The sequence below is a fragment of the Balaenoptera borealis genome (assembly GCF_965194805.1).
Source record: "Balaenoptera borealis genome assembly, chromosome: 6".
Taxonomy (NCBI): Eukaryota; Metazoa; Chordata; class Mammalia; order Artiodactyla; family Balaenopteridae; genus Balaenoptera; species Balaenoptera borealis.
The window spans coordinates 62103529-62122245 of NC_138863.1; the positions used below are offsets into that span (position 1 = coordinate 62103529).

Here is an 18717-nt window from a genome sequence, read left to right on the forward strand (position 1 = left end):
TTGTGACATCTTTGTCTGGTTTTGGTATCAGGGTGATGGTGGCCTCATAGAAAGAGTTGGGGAGTGTTCCTCCCTCTGCTATATTTTGGAAAAGTTTGAGAAGGTCTGGTGTTAGCTCTTCTCTAAATGTGTGATAGAATTCACCTGTGAAGCCATCTGGTCCTGGGCTTTTGTTTTTTGGAAGATTTTTAATCACAGTTTCAATTTCAGTGCTTGTGATTGGTTTGTTTATATTTTCTATTTCTTTCTGGTTCAGTCTCGGAAGGTTGTGCTTTTCTAAGAATTTGTCCATTTCTTCCAGGTTGTCCATTTTATTGGCATATAGTTGCTTGTAGTAATCTCTCATGATCCTTTGTATTTTGGCAGTGTCAGTTATTACTTCTCCTTTTTCATTTCTAATTCTATTGATTTGAGTCTTCTCCCTTTTTTTCTTGATGAGTCTGGCTAATGGTTTATCAATTTTGTTTATCTTCTCAAAGAACCAGCTTTTAGTTTTATTGATCTTTGCCACTGTTTCCTTCATTTCTTTTCCATGTATTTCTGATCTGATCTTTATGATTTCTTTCCTTCTGCTGACTTTGGGTTTTTTTTGTTTTTCTTTCTCTAATTGCTTTAGGTGTAAGGTTCGGGTTTTTATTTGAGATGTTTCTTGTTTCTTGTGGTAGGATTGTATTGCTATAAACCTCCCTCTTAGAACTGCTTTTGCTGCATCCCATAGGTTTTGGGTCGTCGTGTTTTCATTGTCATTTGTTTCTAGGAATTTTTTGATTTCCTCGTTGATTTCTTCAGTGATCTCTTGGTTATTTAGTAGTGTATTGTTTAGCCTCCATGTGTTCGTATTTTTTACAGATTTTTTTCCTGTAATTGATACCTAGTCTCAGCATTGTGGTCGGAAAAGATACTTGATATGATTTCGATTTTCTTAAATTTGCCAAGGCTTGATTTGTGACCCAAGATATGCTCTATCCTGGAGAATGTTCCATGAGCACTTGAGAAGAAAGTGTAATCTGCTGTTTCTGGATGGAATGTCCTATAAATATCAATTAAGCCCATCTTGTTTAATGTATCATTTAAAGCTTGTGTTTCCTTATTTATTTTCATTTTGGATGATCTGTCCATGGTGAAAGTGGGGTGTTAAAGTCCCCTACTATTACTGTGTTACTGTCGTTTTCCTGTTTTATGGCTGTTAGCATTTGCCTTATGTATTGAGGTGCTACTATGTTGGGTGCATAAATATTTACAATTGTTATATCTTCTTCTTGGATTGATCCCTTGATCATTATGTAGTGTCCTTCTTTGTCTCTTGTAATAATCTTTATTTTAAAGTCCAATTTGTCTGATATGAGAATTGCTACTCCAGCTTTCTTTTGATTTCCATTTGCATGGAATATCTTTTTCCATCCCCTCACTTTCAGTCTGTATGTGTCCCTAGGTCTGAAGTGGATCTCTTGTAGACAGCATATGTATGGGTCTTGTTTTTGTATCGATTCAGCCAGTCTATGTCTTTTGGTTGGAGCATTTAATCCATTTACATTTAAGGTAGTTATCGATATGTATGTTCCTATTACCATTTTCTTAATTGCTTTGGATTTTTTATTGTAAGTGTTTTCCTTCTCTTGTGTTTCCTGCCTAGAGAAGTTCCTTTAGCATTTGTTGTAGAGCTGGTTTGGTGGTGCTGAATTCTCTTAGCTTTTGCTTGTCTGTAAAGGTTTTAATTTCTCCGTTGAATCTTAATGAGATCATTGCTGGGTAGAGTAATCTTGGTTGTAGTTTTTTTTCCCTTTCATCACTTTAAATATGTCCTGCCACTCCCTTCTGGCTTGCTGAGTTTCTGCTGACAGATCAGCTGTTAACCTTATGGGGATTCCCTTGTATGTTAATTGTTGCTTTTCCCTTGCTGCTTTGAATATTTTTTCTTTGTATTTAATTTTTGATAGTTTGATTAATATCTGTCTTGGCATGTTTCTCCTTGGATTTATCCTGTATGGGACTCTCTGCACTTTCTGGACTTGACTTGACTATTTCCTTACCCATATTAGGGAAGTTTTCAACTATAATCTCTTCAAATATTTTCTCAGTCCCTTTTTTTTCCTCTTCTTCTTCTGGGACCCCCATCATTCGAATGTTGGTGCGTTTTTTGTTGTCCCAGAGGTGTCTGAGACTGTGCTCAATTCTTTTCATTCTTTTCTTTATTCTGCTCTGCAGTAGTTATTTCCACTATTTTATCTTCCAGGTCACTTATCTGTTCTTCTGCCTCAGTTATTCTGCTATTGATTCCTTCTAGAAAATTTTTAATTTCATTTATTGTGTTTGTTTGCTCTTTAGTTCTTCTAGGTCCTTGTTAAACGTTTCTTGTATTTTCTCCATTCTATTTCCAAGATTTTGATCATCTTTACTGTCTTTACTCTGAATTCTTTTTCAGGTAGACGGCCTATTTCCTCTTCATTTGTTTGGTCTGGTGGGTTTTTACCTGGCTCCTTCATCTGCTGTGTATTTCTCTGTCTTCTCATTTTGCTTAACTTACTGTGTTTGGGGTCTCCTTTTCGCAGGCTGCAGGCTCATAGTTCCCATTGTTTTTGGTGTTTGCTCCCAGTGGGTAAGGTTGGTTTAGTGGGTTGTGTAGGCTTCCTGGTGGAGGGGACTGGTGCCTGTGTTCTGGTGGGTGGGGTGGATCTTTTCTTTCTGGTGGGCAGGGCCACGTCCAGTGGTGTGTTTTGGGGTGTCTGTGAACTTATTATGATTTTAGACAGCCTCTCTGCTAATGGGTGGGGTTGTGTTCCCGTCTTGCTAGTTGTTTGGCATAGGGTGTCTAGAACTGTAGCTTGCTGGTCGTTGAGTGGAGCTGGGTCTTAGCGTTGAGATGGAAATCTCTGGAAGAGCGTTCTCTGTTTGATATTATATGGGGCTGGGAGGTCTCTGGTGGACCAATGTCCTGAACTTGGCTCTCCCACCTCAGAGGCTCAGGCCTGACACCCGGCTAGAGCACCAAGACCCTGTAAGCCACTCGGCTCAGAAGAAAAGGTAGAAAAAATAAAAGAAAGAAAGAAAGAACAAATAAATAAATAAAATAGTTATTAAAATAGAAAAAAATTATTAAAAGTAAAAACATTAAAAAGTAATTAAAAAAAAGAGAGAAATAAGAGAGCAACCAAACCAAAAAACAAATCCACCAATGATAACAAGCGCTAAAAACTATACAAAGAAAAAAAAAAAAAGGACAGTCAGAACCCTAGGCCAAATGGCAAAAGAAAAGCTATACAGACAAAATCACACAAAGAAGCATATACATACGCACTCACAAAAAGAGAAAAAAGAAAAACAATATAAATATATATTAAAAAAAAGGAAGAGAGCAACCAAATCAATAAACAAATCTACCAATGATAATAAGCTCTAAATACTAAACTAAGATAAACATAAAACCAGAAACAAATTGGATGCAGAAAGCAAACCCCAAGTTTACAGTTGCTCCCAAAGTCCACTGCCTCAATTTTGGGATAATTCATTGTCTATTCAGGTATTCCACAGATGCAGGGTACATCAAGTTGACTGTGGAGATTTAATCCGCTGCTCCTGAGGCTGCTGGGAGAGATTTCCCTTTCTCTTCTTTGTTCACACAGCTCCTGGGGTTCAGCTTTGGATTTGGACCCGCCTCTGCATGTAGGTTATCTGAGGGTGCCTTTTGGGAAGTCGGAGGTCTTCTGCCAGCGTTCAGTACGTGTTCTGTAACAGTTGTTCTACATGTAGATGTAGTTTTGATGTATTTGTGGGGAGGAATTTGATCTCCATTTCTTACTCCTCTGCCATCTTGAAGGCACCCCGCAAGAAGAATGTTAAGAACATCTTTTCTAGAGAAAGGGTCTTGTTAGGTTTTCATATCACACAGCAATCTCTCACATATTGTTATGCACAGAGTAGTTACTCAAAAAGCTTGTTGTATTGAATCACACTGAGTAATATAATATATGGTAAAACATCATTACAATAGGACTAGCCCAAACTTCATTGAAAAATCAGAGCTTATGGTGTATAAAAGTGATTAATAGTCTATCACATATAATTGAAAGTAACTTTCCTGTCAGATATGTTGTGTAACTAAGTCTCTCCACTCACTCAAGGGTGGGCATTTACTGGATGTCCTCTCTGTGCCAGGCACCGTGCTAGGCTCTGTGCACAGAAAGGTAGGCGAGACAAAATGCTTCCCTTGCAGCCACACACAGCCTCATGGAGACAGCCAACCAGAGAATGGACAGTTACAAAACGATGTGACACGGACTCTGACAGGTCCAGATTTTCTTTCCATCACATTCCTTTCTTTTTACTGCCAAGTTGATGGGGGTGTCTTGGTAAGGTAGAATAAAGAGGCAAAGGCCTTATCAGGATAATAATTAGCAAGAGAGGGGTTCATTTGTCTTAAAGGAAGAACCTGAAAGATTCAGGTTCCCCTGAGCATGAAAAATTATCCTGGCCTCAGACACCTTGAGTGTACTCCTCAAGGATGGGGGCACTCAGCAATGGAGCCCTGACCCTGGGGAGAGGCAGGATGGGGTAGAAAAGACCAGCAAAGGGGAAGGGGATGCAGTGTAGATGCGAGGAGGAAAGGGACTCCTGGATTTTCACAGGGGCGGATTCTGCATGGAATGATATGGTGGGAAAAATAAAGAAATACCATCAGTGTCCACAAGTGAGACTGATACCCTCTTAGATGTTGGAGGCATCAATGATGGTTACTGCTGTAGTGGAGGTGTGCTCAGTGTCCCACAGGGCCCGATTCTGCATGGAATGACATGGTGAGAAAAATAAAGAAATACCATCAGTGTCCACACGTGAGACTGATACCCTCTTAGATGTTGGGGGCATGAATGATGGTTATTGCTGTAGTGGAGGTGTGCTCAGTGTCCCAGAGGGACCCATGGGATGAGGAAAGGAAAGGTTGCCTAGGTCAGGCTACACAGCAGATGTGGGGAGGGTGATAGAGGTAGGAGAAAATGGTTTGAAATCTGAAAATTGTTCAGTAAGGCTCCAGAACAGACCACATGTCCATAGAAGCTGACCCCATTGCACGACTTTCTTATTAAATGACAATCAGTCAATAACCATGATTGTTCTTACCCTCGACAGACTTGGGGGGCAGGAAGTACAGCTCAGTGCTGAGCAGAAGATGCTCCCTTTGAGGATGAAGAAAAAAAGAGAGGGTGGGCTGAGCTGTCCTCCTCGGGGATAGAGCCCACAGGTGACAGAGATTTGTAATAGTCATCTTCCCCATCAAGCACTTTGATTTGGCTGCAACAAAGGAAAGAGTTTCAGCAGAAAAAGAAAACAAGTGCAGCAGTCATCAATGGGGCAGCTTAAGTTGTGTGAGTACTTGGAACAGGGTTGGGCCCCAACACTGAGTTAGGGGGGCAGCTTATGGTAGCTCAGGGTCCCCCAGCCTGGAGGAACTGGCGTCTGATCCACAAAGCCTTTCACATCTAGGTCACACACTAATAATGGGCCCAATTTAGTGGTATCTGGAAACTGTAATCATATTGCAACTTAATTTATGAGAATTAACTTGTCTGATTCCCTCTAGATGAGAAAGTTCCCTTCCTGACCTTCTTTAGTTCTCAGACTAGTACCAATTACCTACCTCACTCCTATTCTTTTTTTTTTTTTTACATCTGTACCTTTTTTTTTTTTAACATCTTTATTGGAGTATAATTGCTTTACAATGGTGTGTTAGCTTCTGTTGTATAACAAAGTGAATCAGTTATACATATACATATGTCCCCACATCTCTTCCCTCTTGCATCTCCCTCCCTCCTATCCGCCCTATCCTACCCCTCTAGGTGGTCACAAAGCAACGAGCTGATCTCCCTGTGCTATGCGGCTGCTTCCCACTAGCTATCTATTTTACATTTGGTAGTGCTATATATGTCCATGCCACTCTCTCACTTTGTCCCAGCTTACCCTTCCCCCTCCCCGTATCCTCAAGTCCATTCCCTAGTAGGTCTGCATCTTTATTCCTGTCTTGCCCCTAGGTTCTTCATGACCATTTTTTTTTTGATTCCATATATATGTGTTAGCATACTGTATTTGTTTTTCTCTTTCTGACTTACTTCACTCTGTATGACAGACTCTAGGTCCATCCACCTCACTACAAATAACTCAATTTCGTTTCTTTTTATGGCTGAGTAATATTCCATTGTATATATGTGCCACATCTTCTTTATCCATTCATCCGATGATGGACACTTAGGTTGCTTCCATGTCCTGGCTATTGTAAATAGAGCTGCAGTGAACATTGTGGTACATGACTCTTTTTGAATTATGGTTTTCTCAGGGTATACGCCCAGTAGTGGGATTGCTGGGCCGTATGGTAGTTCTATTTTTAGTTTTTTAAGGAACCTCCATACTGTTCTCTATAGTGGCTGTATCAATTTACATTCCCACCAACAGTGCAAGAGGATTCCCTTTTCTCCACACCCTCTCCAGCATTTATTGTTTGTAGATTTTTTGATGATGGCCACTCTGACCAGTCTCACTCCTATTCTTAATCGAGATTCTAACAGGCAAATCAGCCACAAACTCCACAGTGTCCCTGGCTAACCACTGGGGGAAATTTTCCTTTGTGCACCTTTAAGGTCCACGGGTAGGGGAATGTGGGGGAAGGGGCCTATTTGCACTGCATGGAGTGCTCTGATTTGTGGGATTTATACAGCCTGATTTATACAGCCTGATACATGTCTCAAATTATGAGGACAGTACAATTTCCTAGGATAATTATGAAAAATAACATTTGCCTTTTGGTGGGAATTTCAGTCTTTTCAGACAGAATAGATTCAAGTTTTGTATACTTGCTGCTGTGAAAAGTAGTTTCCAGTGTCAATAATAGTGGTGATATCCCCACTGCATATTTTTAGAAGCCTCTCTGGAAAGTTTTGCATTTTCTATAATATCACAAAGGACCCCTTCTGTTTACAGTTGCTTAGAACTAAGAAGACAGATATTTACCCAAGTTTTCTTGGCTTCCTCTTGCTCCCTTGATATTCTAGAGTTCCCTGTGGAGAGGGCCAAGAACACACAGTCAAAGCAAAGCAGCAAGTCGTTAATTTTTAATTCAAAGTGATTTTGTGTTGAATGCAAGCAGATGCTGATAATATCAGAAGTCACAGCATAATTTTTTTGATCAAAGGGCTCAAGTGAGCCTGATGAAGCATGCATCTTGCTCGTCTTTGATAAACCACATCAATTATTCACCGTGAAGGCAGACATCCTGACATGAAAGCAACAGATAAAGGGCCTAAGCACATGTTCAAGAGGAGAGTATAAGAGAGTGGGGGCGGGGCTGGAGGGGCTGGAACAGGTATTAATAACAGAATTATTAACTGGAAACAAAGCCAGTGAAACAGCTTTATGGCCACTTTGAACTCACATTTAACTGGTTATAGTACATGGTGTCCTCAGGACTACTCAACATTTTGGGCTGCTGACATCTTCGGTGAGGTGTTCGCTGCTTCTGTGCAAGACCATTTTCTGAATCTGCAACAGGATAGCAAAACTTTACTGTAAAGCATCTGAGGTTTTGAGAAAATTGAGTGTAAAATTTCTCATCGCATAAATGCACTTAGCAGAAACTCTGTCCTGTTTTAACGGGCACGTTAGACCTTAGCTAATATCAGGAGAAATATCATGCTAAACACACACACACACACACACACAGACTGCTAAGTGTAAACAAGGGCAGCTGTCGGGACTTTGCCTTCATCTTTCTTATCTGAGTCAGCAGTCAAGAGTGACGGAAAGCAAATTGGTTTGTCCATGCTGGTGAAGTAGAGGTTGGTCATCAGCCTTTGTAGAGTAGAGAATGCCCTCTTGGTGAGATAACTCAGTTAAGGCAATGAAGGCAATCTGGGGCAGTTTGCACCACATCCTACAGTGAGAGTTCAAAGACATCTGGAGCACACACACTCTTGGGTAGATGAGAAGCAAACCTTTTGGTGGGATACATTTTGGGGGGATACATTTTGGAGGGCAAATGGCTTGAGCTAGTATTTTCTGAAATGCTTTGAACAATGCCACTGATCCATGCAGTCTCTGGAGGTAGTGTAAAGGAGAAGGGGAAAGGATGATTGCACGATTTCACGGAGCAGCCTCTCCGTGTTAGTCCTGATTTTGGAACCCTGGACCAAGACTGTACTAGAAATTAAGAAACCACAGGTCCAACAAAGTCATGATTTATTTCCCTTCCAAGCAGCTGATTTTCGTGAAATCTGCTGTCCTTTTGGCACTATATCTGAATCAGGATTCAGCAGTTCTAACTTCTTGCCAACACACACACGCGCGCGCGCGCGCGCGTGCCTGCATGCACGCATACACAGCTGCCATAAAATATTGCTCATGAATGTCATGGTTTGGAAAAGACATATCACTTTCTTGGATCAAGGGTATACCATAAACTAATTATTTATAAAAAAGAGTTGGAGCTTTGTATTTGGAATCATAGTTTGATTTCATTAGAGATTCCTACTACACAAGGAAATTCTGGGGGAATTTTCTAAGTGAAGAATGACTCAGCAAGGACCATAATGAATAGTGAATTATCAATTTCCTAAGTATGAAGTTTTGCATCTTTTTTTTTTGAATTGGAACATATCTATGTTTGAACAAGACTATTAGAACCATACAGGACTTTAGGAACCATCCATTCTAAATACCTATTTTTTCATAAAAGGAAAAAATGAATGACACAACCCAGTTCAAGTGGCAGAGTGGGGACCCAACCCTAGATCTCTTACCTCCTGTTCTAGCAGTTAAAAAAAAACTACAGCATATTGTCTTTCTTAATAAAAAAATTGTTTTAAAAAGTCAAATTTAAGTAAAAGTAAGCTCCATGAAAAAATATTAATTAGCATAGCCAAGTGATGGTGCTTGCAGAAGGTTCCAGTAACCTTAACAGACATCCCTGTCCACATCTTCAGGAACTGTGCAGAGAACAGGATTCCAGACTCTTGTACTGGCATCATCCTCAGAGTACAAGGAATCCAGAATTGATAAGGGTACTTTCTGATAGTTCCAACATACTTACCTCCATACGCTTTGTGAAGTTCATATTCTGTAATATGGTAGAACATGAGGTTGTGAGGTTCTTTTATGTTATCTCCTTTGATTCATAGATTAATGAACAGAAGCATCTAGAGTTAAGGTTGCTGGTGTGAGCATGCAATGGAGATCTGACATCTACTCCCTCTTAGACTTTCTACTATTACAGGAATTCCAAACTTGACAACTCAAAAGACTGATCTTAAATAGTTTTGGGGTTCAGCTGACATTCAGCCCCATTCAGTTGGACTTTATGTAAAGTTTACAATTGATCAGAAGCTTTTATTTTATATTCTCAACTGGGAATGCTTACTATAAGATGTGGTTCTCAAGTTTTGCTCTTGATGAACTTGCTGTTTCATAGGTGGGTGTTCTTTTCCTGATTCTTAGAAAGAATTCAGTTATTGGATTGAATTTTCCCTATTTTAACATTTCCCATAAATTAAGACAAACTGTTGGTATCTGGTGGTATCTATACCATACTAGAATCTAATGTAAACTGGTGTCTGATTTAGCATCAAATTTTAATTTTCATTATTTTAACTTTAATATCTCCATATTTCATGATGTTTTGCAAGAAGTGCCACAACTTCCAGGTGCTTTGCCATTGGAACAAATCTGAGTATCACTGATATATGATCGATCAAAGCAACCAAATAAATAATTGGAAAATGAATCATTATTCAATTACTGCTCTTGGAACAACTGGATAGCAATATGCAAAAAATATAACTTAAATATAGACCTTATAAAACTTATTCTAGGGCTTCTCTGGTGGCACAGTGGTTGAGAATCTGCCTGCTAATGCAGGGGACACGGGTTCGAGCCCTGGTCTGGGAAGATCCCACATGCTGCAGAGCAACTAGGCCCATGAGCCACAACTACTGAGCCTGCTTGTCTGGAGCCCGTGCTCCGCAACAAGAGAGGCCGCGATAGTGAGAGGCCCGCGCACCGCGATGAAGGGTGGCCCCCGCTTGCCGCAACTAGAGAAAGCCCTCGCACAGAAACGAAGACCCAACACAGCCAAAAATAAAAATAAATAAAACAAATGTGAGGTTTAAAAAAAAAACAAAAAAAAACAAAAACAAAAAAAAACAAAAACTTATTCTATATGTAAGGAACTTTGCTCAGTATTGTAGGGAAGACAAAAAGAAAAAAGACAAGGTCCCTGCCTTCAGTCTAATAGAGGACATTGAGTCTTAAGAGGTTAAGTGACTTGCCTAAGTCCATAGCTATTGCTGTTGGACTCAAATTAATTTTTTTTAATTCTAAATCTTTTACTTTTCTCAATATAATTCTTGATTCTCACCAGCCACAATAAATTCCAGATGAGCTATATAGTTAAACATTTTAAACATTCCCATAAAAACTTTAGAAGGAAATGAAATAGACTATATATCTTAAATGTGGAAGAAGATATTAGGGACAAGGATGGGTTCAATTATATTAAAGTAAAATATTCTATATGATGGACAGTAACAAAACCTTAAGATGAAAGAAAGTGCAACAGAAAGATAAAAACAAATTTAAAAATATAGACACAAAAGTCTATTATCCATAATGTGGAAAGGCTGAGGCAAGAGAAAGATGGAGAAATATTAATACATGTTGAAATACAATTATGAAATGAGATATTGAAAAACATTCAGCCACCTTGACAAAGAGCTTCAATTAAAACAATTACTACTGTCTTTCTATTAATTAGGATAAATCAAAAAGTAAAAAGACAATGTGGGAGAGGCCCCAGGTACACACATGAGTCCATAGGCTCCACTTCTCCTGAAGTTACCTGACAATAGATAGCAAAAGCTAAGCAACTTGTTCCAAGGAACATGTCCCAACAAAGTAAACCAAAAGAGAAAAAAATACCATTTGTATGAAGATGGATATAATACTTTAACAGAAAAAAGCTAGAAACATGATAAATATTTGATAATTGGGGACAAGTTAAATCTGAGATATAAATATGATGTCATACCATGAAGACACCAATGAGGATAAATATGGGTATGATACTGATAGATGAAAATTCAAAATTCAGAAAAAGAAGCAAATACAAAATAGCAATATGGCACACTGATTAAATCTAAATATGTGTGCACTTTGAGAAGTTTGTCATGATTTTTTCCCTTAAAAATTTAAAAATAAAAAATTAATGAGGCATGTAGGACAAGAATTATGATTTCTTTCAATATATAAAGAAACTATAGGTAACAAAGGCTAAATCTGTAAGTGGCAGAGTGGAAGCTTAACCCGTGTCTTTTGGCTCTTGAGCCAGTCAGTTTGCTCATAGGAGATACAAAACAATAGGGTTATCTGACACTTTCCTAGTTCATTTGACGAGTTTATGTAGATAAGCTGGGCAGTTCAAGTTTGAAGATATACATTAGAATATGAGTTATTACTTTGAAGACAATGATGTTCATATTCTGTAAGTAGCTAACTTCCGTTTCACACAAATATTTGTAAGCCAAGCCAAATTCTCCAGTTTGTAATACTCTGGGTGCTACCTACCTGTTGTGCTTTTTAAAAGTATATCATATCATGAATACCAGTTTGAACTTAACATAGGTTCTCTTTCCTTTCAGGAATCCCTGTACATTTCTTTTCCCCCTGCACTTTTTGATTTCATAGTTGAGACCTTGAACACACCCTTCTCTTCTGAGCTGTCACAGAACTCTATAATAAACTGGAGATATATGGAGAGAGTTTCAAGAGCACCAGGAAATGCATACTCCTTATTCCCTAATTCCAGATCATTGTGTGGCGGCACAATTAGCCAAGTCCTTGGTGAGAGACAAATGGCTGAATTTAGTTGATGGCTTTGTTCCGTAACTTTAAACAACTGGTTTGGAAATTTAATATTTCAATTTTCTTTATTGAACATCCAGGTATATCCAAACTAGAGTTGCCAGATCAAATACAGGGTACCCAGTTAAATTTGAATTTCAGATGAACAACCAATACCTTCTGAGTGTAAGTATATATTCAGAACACACTTACATTAAAAAGTGATTGGTTGTTTATCTGAAATTCATATCTAGCCAGGTGTACTTTTTTCCCCCTAAATCTGGCAACCCTAATTCAAACACAATTTTAAGTTACAAATGAGGCTTTTTGTTTTCTCCCAGGGTCTCAGAGATGAAGAAGGAAATGACTTCCTTTACTCTAGTTGACTTGCTGAGTTACAGCTATTCTGGCCACAAATGCTCTTGCCTAACATTGTCTCCTAACACTTAGTTTCACTTTCCATCACCCATTACAGATGTGCCAGTTCTGGTAAATTTCCTAGCTGGGCTTGCAGCGGGGCAAGGACAACCACAGGGACGGCAGGATGGCACATGCAGCCCAAATGTTCCCCGTCCTGGGTGGGACAGTATGGATTCCAGGTCCCTGAGGAGTGGACAGGCAGTGAGCGGGGTTCTTGGGAGAGGGCATACTGGGAGAGCCATAGTCTTTGTACCGTCCTTGAGGGCCTCTGCAGACATGGATACCTTCTGAGCAGTAGGACTGCTGATCTGATTGCCATTTTGTGGATGAGGCATTCCCAAGGTCACTTGCCAAGTAAAACATCCTCTTGAGCCCTTGAGGCAAACAGAGTGTTCAGCGTTCTAGATTTACAGACGGCAAATCCTACATAGAGTTACGAGATATACCCTACTTAGGGTCATTTTCTTCACACTACAGCAGATGTTCCGCTTTTTAAAATACCAGTGCTCAGATCAGGACCGTGATAGATCTATCTATCTATCTATCTCATATATATATATATATATATATATATATATATATATATATATATATATACATACACACATATATATACATATATATGTATATATATAAAACATATATTTTATCTCCTTAGGTGGTTCTAATGTGCAGCCATGGCTGAGAGACACGGTACTAGACCATCTTAAATCTTCCCTTCCCAATAAGAACCACACTGGCAGAAAGTCTGCAATAATCTGCACTACCTTAAAAATGCAGTCTTTGGAAAATTACAGAATTATGAAATCTATGGAATTAGGGTTGCCAGATTTAGGAAAAAAAAAAAAGGACACCGAGCTAGATTTGAATTTCAGATAAACAACCAGTGTGTTGTAAAGCATTTGCTCCTGATCTGCTGAGGCACGGGATGCGCAGAGCCTTGACAGGGAGTAGAAGGGGAGAAATTATGTCTGGGAATGCAAGTTTTCAATTTTAAGTTATGACATGGAGGATGGTACCCTCTGTGGTTAGGCTCCTTGCTTTTATATCTAAGGGGCCTGAAGCCCAGGGAGCTCGGGCCTCTCTGCTGGTCTCCCCTCAGAGCCTAGCCTTGGACTCAGGTCTTTTGATTCAAACCTCAAGGCCTAGGCCATGGCCTCTATTACGATGCTTTTTCTTTAAATGAGACATTCTTGTAAGTTTTCACCTTACCACATCTAACTTCAGGAGGGACGAAGGAATTCAGTAGGCTTTTGTAAAACACACACACACAACCAGAAAGAGAGATTTTCTCCTGGGGTGCATGTAATTCAGATCTTCCTTTCTAAGATGAAAGGAAAGCTACAAATTTTCCCAGTTGCCATGTTATGTCATGAACAATCTTCTTCAAAACTGCAAAATTGCTACAAAGAAAACATCCCCGAGTTAAATTAGTGCCTGTGGAAGATGGTGGAGTTATAAATTTTCTATATGGAATTTTCCCCTTATTAGTTAGGGAAGTGGTAGTAACTTCCGCTGAAACGATTTCACAGCTCAGGTTCTGGCACACACTCAACAAACAATGAATGAATGAAAGAATGAATGAATGGTTACTATTCATCATTCTTGTTAAGGTCTGTTGCATCTCTGTGGTCCACTCTTTGTTTCTGTCAATTGGAATATTATTGCCAAGGACTTTCTTATCCTGGGACATCTCTGGGGAACCTTAGTCTACCAAGGAGGGGGATGAAATTGGCCTTTTAAAAACAAGGTTCATTAAGTATTTTTTTCTTAATATCCTTTCAATATTTTTTCTAGGAATATGTATTCACTTTTTTAGCCAAAAAAACCAAAACCAAAACTTAGTCCATTCATCTAATTTGTTACCACTTTTCCCCACACTTAACAATAAAGTCATAAATGTTTTCCCATGATTTAATCTACTTTAAAAATAGTATTATACTTTTAGAGTTACATTTTTTAAAGTAATGAATGAACATGATGTTCAAATAAGTTAAGCAGTGAGAAAAAAAAAAACCCAATCCCATTCCCATAATAGTAGCAAATGATGGAACAAGTTTCTTATCTGTCTTCCAGTTTAGTCTAAATGGCATCATTTCTAATAGTTGCATGCTATTTCATTTTATGAATGAACTGTGATTAACTTATACAATTCCCTGTTTTGGGCATGGAAGTTGTTTCCAATGTTTTTCTCTAATAAGCAGTGCTATGAGGAACATACTTATAGTTTGATCTTTGATCATTCACATTATTTTCTTAGGATAAATCTCTAGAAATGGAATTACTGGCTGAAGACTATACATATTTTAAAAACTTACAAATTATTTCCAACTGCCTTCTAGGAAGTGGGTAGCAAAGTATGCTTCTACCACCTGTACCTGAGATTACCTGTTTTGAAGGCCTTCACCAGCATGGGTCAGCATCTTTAAGAAAAAGCCTGACAATTCAATAGGTGAAAAAATGGCACGTCATTTGTTTTGATTTGCATTTCATTGATTACTTGAGAGGGTAAGTGCCCTTCCTTTCCCCCTTCCCATGTTATTAGCCTTGTGTTTCAGGATTCCTCTTGAGTTGGAAGCAGCAGCAAAGTTCAAAGATCCCGGCTGAACCTAAAAAGGATGGAACTAGTTGCCTGTCTGGTGTGAAAGGATGAGAGGTCCCATTGGCTAATAGGTGTAGAGATGCCCATTTTTCAAAATTACCATGTTGTGGGAAAGTATTTCTCAAACTTCTGCATTCATCTGCCACTTAAGTATTTTTTGCTATATTCGAGACACCTGTACTATTCTTTATTTAATATTTTAAAAATCAGCCAATTTCTTTTCCTCTTAAATACATTTCTTTAAAAATGAAACTACTACTGTAAAGGGAAAACACGTGTCATTTGCCATAAATAGAAGTAAACCGTAAAGTAAATACAGTAAGAACAAAACAATATTCTCACAGCTGAGCTAGGTTCTGTTTCCCAGAGAACATTCTGGGCTTCTTAAAGGTTTGTTAAAAAGACAGGTGAGTAAATGTGAGAGGAATTTAAGACATACTAATATCACTATGACTTTCTCCTTAACCTGAAGAATTTAAACTGAGGACTGTAAAAGGAGTAACTTTCTTCTACACAATTCAGTGTTATTTAAGGTCACATCCACACACCATGTAAAATCAACTAGCAGACCACCAGAGGTCCATGTCCCATACTTTGAGAAACCTGAATGTTACAGAAGAAAAAAAAAGTCAGAAGAACCTGACTAAGAATCCCATCTGTAGCACTTGTTAGAAGTCTGAACTCACTGATGATGATCACGCAAGTAAGGCTGTAGTGAGGATGACAGATAATGTATGAAAAGAGAAAGCGTGGCACCCGAGGCAGAGCCTAAGGGGTTGTCGTGATTCTTGTTATATGAGAGTGATTCTCCATCCTGGTTGTACATTAGTATCACCTGAAGGCCTTCTGAAAAATACTGACGCCTCAGCCTTATCCCTGGAGATCCTAATTCGGTTGGTTAGGGTTAGGTCTCTGGCATTTTTATTGTTTAAAAAATGACCCTCCCCCTTTCAGATGATTTTAATTTGTAGCCAGGGTTGGAAAAACCAGAGATTTAACTCTTTCCTAAGAGCTTAGGTTGATTTTGCAGATTAGTTAGCTGCATCTTGAAAAGTTGGCCTAGGGTCAGAGAGGTTTTGAAATGGCAGAAGGAATTCTGGGAAGGGGAAGCATCTCCAATAGAGCTCCCGGCATCATCAAGCATTTTCTTTGCACTGGAAGCTGCATCAAATGGCTTGAGCCCAAAGCAGACATTAATTTCCCTGGACACTGGAAAAATAATTTCTCTTATTCCAAGAGAACAGTTTTGCTGATCATGGAAACATTATGTCTGGTTTCCAGAGATGTGATTCTGCTCAGTGCTCTTCTGGAGGGTTCAGTATGCATGCATGACAAAGCTGAAAAGCCATTTGGACCTAGTAAGACTCCTTTTAAAGCAAAACATAAAACTCAGGTGTCAGGAGATTTGAAACTAGTCAAAAATGTTTAAAATGTGCAAGCTTAGAATCAGTTATACAGATTCTAATGGGTTGCTGTTCGTTTTCTTTTTGTTTTACTTTGCATAGTGGTCAGATTGTTTGTATCATGTCCCATCTCTCTGCTTTTAGGAGTTTTCTAACTGCTTATTTTGATGTCTCACAATATTCCTTTCCAGCCAGGTGTCTTCATGTGGGATGACTGACTTCCTCTGTACCCTCCCTGACAATGGCTCTTCTCTAACTTTGGTCCTGTAGGCGGGGCAGGAATTAAGGCCAAAATGGCCACCCAAACTGTGCCCAGTGGGAAAACAGCATTAATTCAGCTTTTTCAAAAATGTCAACTTGAAAAAAAAAAAATCTAAGACCTGGATCTGATGCTTAGTGGACCCACAGCGCCAGGCAGCAGGCTGGGAGATGTCATTTCTGGAGCTCCTAATGAGATGCAAATCACCTAGTGAACTACTTGGGAGCTGGGAAACAATGTCCTAGGTAAAAGCAGATAAAAATGGAACGGAAGAATGTCTTTGAAGATTGGAAAGACATTTTAAATGCCTGAGGATATGGGACACCAGATAGTGCTGGTTTTTACTATACTAATTGTGAATGCATCTTTGATTCCTCGTGGCAGGGGATTCTGGGGTGTTCATCCCCAGCTCTGCCTGGCTCTCTAAATTGGGGACCTGGTTCCGGTACCTGCTGTTAGCGTGCAAATGGCTGTTCAGCTGTAGTGACACCAGCACTGGACTTGGGGTCAGAAGGCCTGGGCATAGTTCAAGTTCTGGAACTTACTGGTATGTGACCTTGGGTGAATTGCTTAGCCCCCTGGGCTGCCATGTTTTATCTGTGAAATGGGGTTGGACTGATATAGTGATTTTTTTCAAGAGGGTGGTGATGTGGGACATTACAGCTGTTCTTGCCTGGAGATTCTCAGCTGTTCTCCTAGGAGTCATGCTCCTTCCCAATGTGTGAGCAACTGTGTGCAGTGAAAGATGTACCTGATGGAGGTTTGTTGCATGAAACCAGTGTGAAAGCAGGTAAAGGGTGAGAACCATTAGTTGACAGGCTCTTTAAGGTCCCTGTCAACTTTAAGATGCTGCGACTACAGATTTCCTGCCACTTGGCCTCTTAGTACCTCATCTGCAAAATGGACATAAATGCTGTTGACCTTACTGACTTGTTGGAATTTAAAGATGACCAAACAAAGTGCATTCAGGGCTTCAGGGAGGAAAATTCTCCATAACTACACCAGAACTTTATTCTAACACAATTCACTCATTTAAAAAGCAATGCTGCACAAGGTGGCCTTATCTGAACCCCTTTCTGGATCATTTGGTCACTGATGGACTAAAAGACCACATTTTAACCAGTTACTTAGCCTTTCCCCAGCTGTGAGAAAAAACTGCAATGTACAGGTTAATATCGTACAGCTGTACAAACACCCACCAAGGTTCATAAATTCTAAAATATTTTTACAGGTAGAGAGAGCAGTCATTAGTATGGATGAGTTGGTTCAGGGGCGATTATACACACAAATGACTGGCAGGTGTGTGTGTGCGCGCCTGTGGGAAACAGTAGAGAATGTGAATAACAGACGAAATGAAATCACAGGTATGACTTTTGTTTGCATTAAACTAATGAGATGTAAAAGTGAGATCAATGCAGTATTAGTGGTGAAAAAGTAGATCGCTCTGGTGCTTTCAGTTTTAATCTCCAAAAAACCAATAAAATAGGAAGTGTCTGGGGGAAACAAAGTTAAATAGAAAATAATTACGTTTGGGTTATTTTCCTATCTTGTGCTTCATGTTGGAAAAAAATTCCTTAGTACGCTGTAAATTAAATCTGGTTCAACTATCCAGTAAACATTTCAAGATTTATAAAAATAGTGAGACACAAAGCTCCCAGTTCTCTGCTCAGATCAAGAGTTTAGACTTCGGTTCTTTAGGGTCATATAGAATTATTTAATTTCTTTGCCTTGTTTTCTTACAATTTGATATGAGGTTAATGAAAACTCTTTATGAAACCATACACAGAATAATGACCTCTCAAGCTCTCCACTTCCCTTTATTCTCATGGAAGGTTATTTTGTCATGAGCAGGTCCTGAGAGATCTGAGTTTGAGTTTCTCCACTGGACTCAAGATCTTTCAACAAATTAATGTCATCAGCTTTCTTCCCTTTTAAATCCCCCTTCTCTGAGTCACCTGACCAGTACGTTGCAAAAAATACAGTCCAGCATGTTGCAAAAAAACAAGCCAAGCTTAACCAAAGTAAATACAGCTATTATCCGCATACCTGAAATGGGTATCTCCTGTGTTATACAGTGATTTAGGCCTAGAGAAGGAAATTATCACCTTCACTCAGGCTTCTTTGTAGTGACTTTGTACACTGACACATATGATCTGCTCTGA

General features: G+C 39.2%; 1 protein-coding gene across 1 annotated transcript in view; it reads right to left on the reverse strand.

Moving 5' to 3' along the window:
• Positions 1–800: 800 nt before the first annotated feature.
• Positions 801–18717, reverse strand: part of MYO3B (myosin IIIB) — a 442582-nt gene continuing 424665 nt past the window's right edge. The window contains exons 32-34 of the mRNA XM_082395388.1: positions 7415–7521; positions 6994–7040; positions 801–5283 (exon numbers count right to left, since the gene is read on the reverse strand). Coding sequence (XP_082251514.1) covers positions 5145–5283; positions 6994–7040; positions 7415–7521 — 293 coding nt within the window. The 3' untranslated portion in view covers positions 801–5144. The remainder of the gene's footprint in view (positions 5284–6993; positions 7041–7414; positions 7522–18717) is intronic.